Source organism: Styela clava, chromosome 5 (genome assembly GCF_964204865.1).
Source record: "Styela clava chromosome 5, kaStyClav1.hap1.2, whole genome shotgun sequence".
In the NCBI taxonomy this organism is placed as follows: domain Eukaryota; kingdom Metazoa; phylum Chordata; class Ascidiacea; order Stolidobranchia; family Styelidae; genus Styela; species Styela clava.
Window position 1 is genome coordinate 12,548,954 of NC_135254.1, and position 5,922 is coordinate 12,554,875.

At 35.8% G+C, this 5,922-nt stretch overlaps 1 protein-coding gene across 1 annotated transcript; it reads left to right on the forward strand.

The window, feature by feature from the left end:
* The first annotated feature begins 1,641 nt into the window (after positions 1 to 1,641).
* Positions 1,642 to 5,320, forward strand: LOC120344189 (synaptic vesicle glycoprotein 2B-like). Its single transcript, XM_078112971.1, has 2 exons — positions 1,642 to 2,160; positions 2,732 to 5,320. The coding sequence occupies exon 2, from the start codon at positions 2,890 to 2,892 to the stop codon at positions 4,567 to 4,569; it is 1,680 nt and encodes a 559-aa protein (XP_077969097.1). The 5' UTR covers positions 1,642 to 2,160; positions 2,732 to 2,889; the 3' UTR covers positions 4,570 to 5,320.
* The last annotated feature ends 602 nt before the right edge of the window (positions 5,321 to 5,922 follow it).

Genomic DNA, 5,922 nt, shown 5'->3' on the forward strand with positions numbered 1-5,922 from the left:
GGGCTCTCGAATTGCATAGTTCTTATGTATGTAAGGTAAACTTATGGTTATTGAATTTCCTGGAACGCATCAGGATTGTGGAACAAGCTGTAATGCGTTCAGTATGTTCATTTTCACACAAAACTGAAGAATTTATTTAGTTACCAGATGTGCGCTACGAAACTCATTTTCTGGGCGTTTTCAAGACTTCGTCTCATGGCCCATATCCGTGGTAAGGATCTACAAGTGTTTAATAACTTACTTATACATTTTTCAACAACGTCTTAGCATAACTTAACTAATAATAACTAAACAGGGCTATGGAAAGGCTGCCCAACTCAACGCAAGGTCGAGCAGTAATAACTAATATTCATCCGCTCGCTAACAGCTGATTCGATTCAATTGTTACGTCGTGCAGAAGTCATTGTTCATTGCCGAAAATGTAGAGAATATAGGACAGATCGTAGCACATATTTCTTGAAGTAAAAGCGTCTTTTCCGTAAAACGTGCAACTTTTGGAAGTGGGAACAAGGCAATATTTGTTACTAAATTTTTAAGGAACATTTTAAAATCATTTTCAGGTAGTTACCTGATGTGCGCTACGAAACTCACTTTCTAGGCGTTTTTCAGGGCCTCGGCTCGCGGCCTAATTGCAATGAATTAATGTTTTTCGTTTTTTCAGTTTACTGTGTTTTTCTTTTGCCTTATATTGATTATTGTATGACGAAATAAAATATCTGAATCTGAATTTTTTTGGCGCTATTCAGTAATCAGTATTACCGGTATATTCACAATGTCATGTACCAGATTTTAGTTTAACATGCAGATTTATATCTACTTAAACCTGAAACCTAACCCCGAATTCATCAAAACTGTATCCAAAAAAAAAATGTTTCAACTTACCCAATATGTGTCACCATCGGGCAGCCCTGCCATTACAGCCGACATGCCTCGGTTACGGCAGCAAAATTTCACCCGCAATTGGTCTTCAATTTGCCGCCGTGGTACCGGTACCGGCAGGTTGCTATCGGCTTGTGGCAGCTAAAATGTCAGTCGCCGTGGTTTGGCCATAGCGGCCATGGTTTAAAAATCCCGCCATGGTTTTGTGGTAGCTGCAGATGCCACAAAATACTTAAAACTGCACTTGAAGAAGCACTGCTGAGTAAACTTTCGATGTCATGTTGGTACCGTGTTTCTCGAAGATACGACAATTCATTTTGAAGGTTTCAATGCGTACCAATCTTTGGTGAACGTACCAAGTGCCACAAAGGAATGATGATCATTGTTGATTACGGAGGGCATGTGTACTTGATTGTAAATTGTAGAATGTCAAGAATACACAAGTGGGCAGCTCACCACACGTTAATGATCACTCGAATGTTTACGCCTTCACCATTTCATCTAGTGATTTTATTGAAATTGGTTAGGATCGGTTCCTAACGTCTTTTAGAAACACACAGAAAGCAACAGCGAAGATGAAACTGGTTCTTAATTGTGAACATGTTTTATGCCCCATTATTTTTTCAAAATTTTTTATGCGAACGTTTACGACCCAAAAACGTGTGATCGAGAGAAAAATAATGTTTAGTATTTACATCCGATAGGTGGCGCAACACGAATGATTTTTGAGGTAATTATCATACCATAGTTAACTATGATCATGCTGTCATATAACGTTAGCTCTGTCTGTCTGTAGTTGGGGTATTGTTGAAAGGACACATAAAAGCATAAAAAAGAACTTGTCATGATATGTGATATTCCTCATGCTAAATATTTAACGTTATAAATAAACTACTTACCGGTAACTTGTGTGACAAAAATCGCTTGTGTGTGTGGGTGCGTGTGAGCGTGTGTGAAATATTTCAATTATTTTAGGTGAGTGAACACGTACCACATCTTCTTGGCAAAACCTTCCATCTTATATACATTCTGTACGTTTTAAACCTTATCTAAGGTTTTGTTCGCTCTCCTGATTTCATAATCAGTTTTTATTTATTTATTTTTACCATTCATTTTATTGTTTTGCTGATTATGGAGTCGAAATAAACTTATACTTATAAATCAACCAATAAATGAATGGAACTCCAGAACTCTATGGATTAACGGGGTCTCAGTAATTAAAGCTGACAAAGATAAGACTGAACGAAGTTGTGCGAGTTTTAGTGGTCAGAACGTTTACAGGTACAACAATTTAAATGATCTGACAATTAAATTGAGTCTGTAGACTAGTAGTCGAATATTTTTGAACTAAATCTAAAATCAGAAAATGTTGATTTTGAAGCTAAACAGACTAATTACGGGTAACTCTACAACATGCAATGAAATCAGCAGCAATATACTACCTTTTATTACTGGTTTATTATGTGCAATTTTGACTAAGGCTCTCCAACAGCACAGGAATGTCCAACTTCCTGACTTAAACACGGTAAATTGATAGGTCAGCTATTCACGATACAGACATACCTGAACCTGTTGAGCAGACCAAAAGATGTTGATAAACTACATCGGTACACTCACACAATGCTTCTCAGTTCTCACATTCAGACATTTCCTCTTTACCCACTGACAAATAGTCTAAATGCAGAAATAGACCTAGTTAAATCCCATGAGATTGCAGACTTCGCAGATGAAATTCTAGTGGTTGAATGGCCAGACTCGTCGTTAATTCAGTGATTAGCTCACTTGTCCAGACTAATCAAAATCACCAGTTATTGATCACAAATAATTAATAAACTCATTTTCCTGTTTTCAGGTTAAAAATAATGCCAAACACTTGAAAGACAATTACTCACTACCGGTACTGATTTAGGAAATTGAACTGGATCAAATTTTTCAAAAGAATTGCTATAGGCTCATATCTCTTGAGCATTGCAATTGACAATTCAACAAAATTACACAGCAGCCATTCAAATGGAATCTGGCCGCCCAAGAAATAGCAAAAGGAGAGATGACTTGAGGGGAATAAATGCAAATAATGATCAGAGAGCTGTGAGCTATGAGGAGGCTTTCAACAAAACTGGATTTGGTTTATGGCAGTACTTACTTCTGCTTCAATGTGGTTGGGCTAATGCAAGTGATGCAATGGAGATCATGTGTATTTCATTTATTATACCTTCAGTGAGGGACACAATGAAGGTATCACACATGGAATTATCTGCATTAACATTTGTATTATTTTTTGGAATGCTTGTTGGTGGATATATTTGGGGATCACTAGCCGATACCTACGGTCGAAGACAAATTGTCTATATATCTCTTGCGGTCAATGCAATTTTTGGTGCACTGTCATCTGTTGTCGAGACATACCCTTTATTATTGTTTTTGAGATTTATTAGTGGATTCGGGGCTGGTGGATCATTGCCTGCTGTATTCACATATTTTAGTGAATTTCAGCCTACCAAATATCGAGGGGCTATGATCAGTGCACTCGCAACATGTTGGATGGCTGGGAATATAATAATAGCACTTCTTGCATGGGCGGTTCTTCCAGAATCTGAGGTTCTAAAGTCAATTTCACCTCACGGGCAACAGTGGAGGCTATTTGCAATTTTATGTGCAATTCCTAGTCTTATATCTGCAGTCCTTTTCTTTTTTATGCCTGAAAGCCCCAAATATCTTCATGTGAATAATAAACTTAATGAATCATTATTGGTTTTGAAAAAAATGTATAAATGGAACCATCTTAAAAACAATCCATACTCATTTCAAATACATAAACTCCTACCAATTGGTCCGGAAGAGTCAGATCCTTTGTTTGAAGAAGATGTAATTTATTCACAAGAAAATGGAGATAATGAATCTGCTAATTTATTAGAGTCATCGAACAATTATTCATATAAGTCACCAACAGCATTTCCAAATCGGTCTCAAAGTAGAAACATTTTCACACGATTTAAGGAAAAATTTATTTTCCACTTAAAAATGTTTCATAGTCAATTTGTTGCAATATATGCACAAAGTCGTAGAGTAAACTCGATTGCTCTAACTGCCACCTATATACTATGTGCATTTGGGGGATATGGAATGGCTATGTGGACTGTTGTTCTGATGGAAAAAACTGAAAAACTTGGAGGTTCCCCGTGCCGTGGCTACAGTAGCAATGGCACTGATATATTGTTGCATGACACAATATCAGATAATTCTGCTAATGCTTATATAGATGTTTTAATAGGTGCATGTGCCCAGTTACCTGGAAATCTCTTAACTATTTTTTTAATGGACAGATTAGGAGCTAGAATTATTCTTATTTTTGTTTTGTTCCTCTCTGCTTTAAGCGTATTATGTTTTTGGTTGGTGAATGTAAAAGCTCAAGTGGTAGCAATGAATGCAATATACAGTGGTATTCAAGTTGGAGCCTGGAATGCTCTTGATGTCATAACTGTGGAAATGTACCCAACATCGATTAGATCAGCAGCTACTGGTAACATGAATGGTATTAGCAGACTGGGGTCCATACTTGGTACAACTATATTTGGTTTATTCATGGACTTGAATTGCAGTGTTCCAATTTTAACTGTGTTTTCTGTTTATATTCTTTGTAGTTTAATTTCTATAAAACTACCCAATACTAGAAACATCACATTGGACTAACATGTATATGAACAAATATTATATGTCACAGAAACAGTCTTGTATCATTTGAATGATCTGCTGCTTATTGATTGTACTTCCTGCTCTATAGGTTATTCGCATTCACAGCGGAATGTTTCAGTGGCCAGGCCACACATAAATAAAACAATGTTTTTGATGAGGTTGCACTCCTAAAAAGTAAAGACTCCTGTCTATATCAGCCAACATAATCACTGTCACATGATTGACAATCGGTTATTGTGCCATAATTGGATTATTTCCAAATTATGCTGAGGTGAAGTAAAAAGATATATAGTGAATGATTGAGCAGGTCACATTTATATTAGGGTAAATTTTTAATAAACTGAAAAGTCTGTGAATAAGGGAGTAAATTTTTGATGGCCACACGTATGTTACAGAAGTCCCAACATTAGCGGTGAGATCATCGTTGTCGATTTTTACCCCTTTGGCTATGAAATAATAATTGCAAAAGTTGCTTGAAATATTTTTTTCACTGTGATTATTATTTATTTTCAATCTCTGAAAAAAGTACGTTTTGTAGTTCATTTTTAGTACATATATATATATTATTTGGGTTATTGTCTCATTGTGCCATCGTTTAACAGTCCTTTTTATGTAATTTGGTGTTGAAACTTTTTATAGCACTTTTATGATAACCTATGTGTCTTAGCAATTGAATCCCCGATGCAATAGTTTTATTTCTTCAGAAACTTGTATGATACACGTCAATATATATAATCAGAATCATGTGTATTATCTGGCATTTCTTTGAAATTAAGTAGTTTTGGAAGTTCCTTCCTAAAATTTTAACTTAAAGAAAGGATGTTGTTAAACATTTGATAAATGTATGTTGGGCAAGATATTTTTCGAGCTGAACATTTTGGAGGCTCCTGACCCTCACTTCGGCACAACTGAGTAAGTGAGAAATTATGCGTTACTGTTTTACAACGATTCCAAACGCCAAAGCATTTTTCAAAGCAAGTGTCATGATTGGTATAGCCAAAACCGAAATCGCCAGTAGAAAATGCAAGCGGATCAATATACGTTTCACCACATGATTCTTTCGTGCGTTTTGTTGAATGTCATAAATCACTTAACGATAGGTGAGGAGCGTAACATGTGATCATAATAAACGTGATGTCAAATGTAATTTATTTAGAAAACAAAGCAAAAGATTCACATGACTTTAAAGTTTTAAAATATCTGGGAAGTAAACAGGCGCTTTGTGTGAAAGACCTAAAGCACGTGTCTGCAATCTTTCTTCGTAAAGTTTAAAACGAACTTGATCACGTACCGGTATTTGAAAAACAAAAATTTTCATCAATGGAAATATATTGCAACTCATTTATTTAA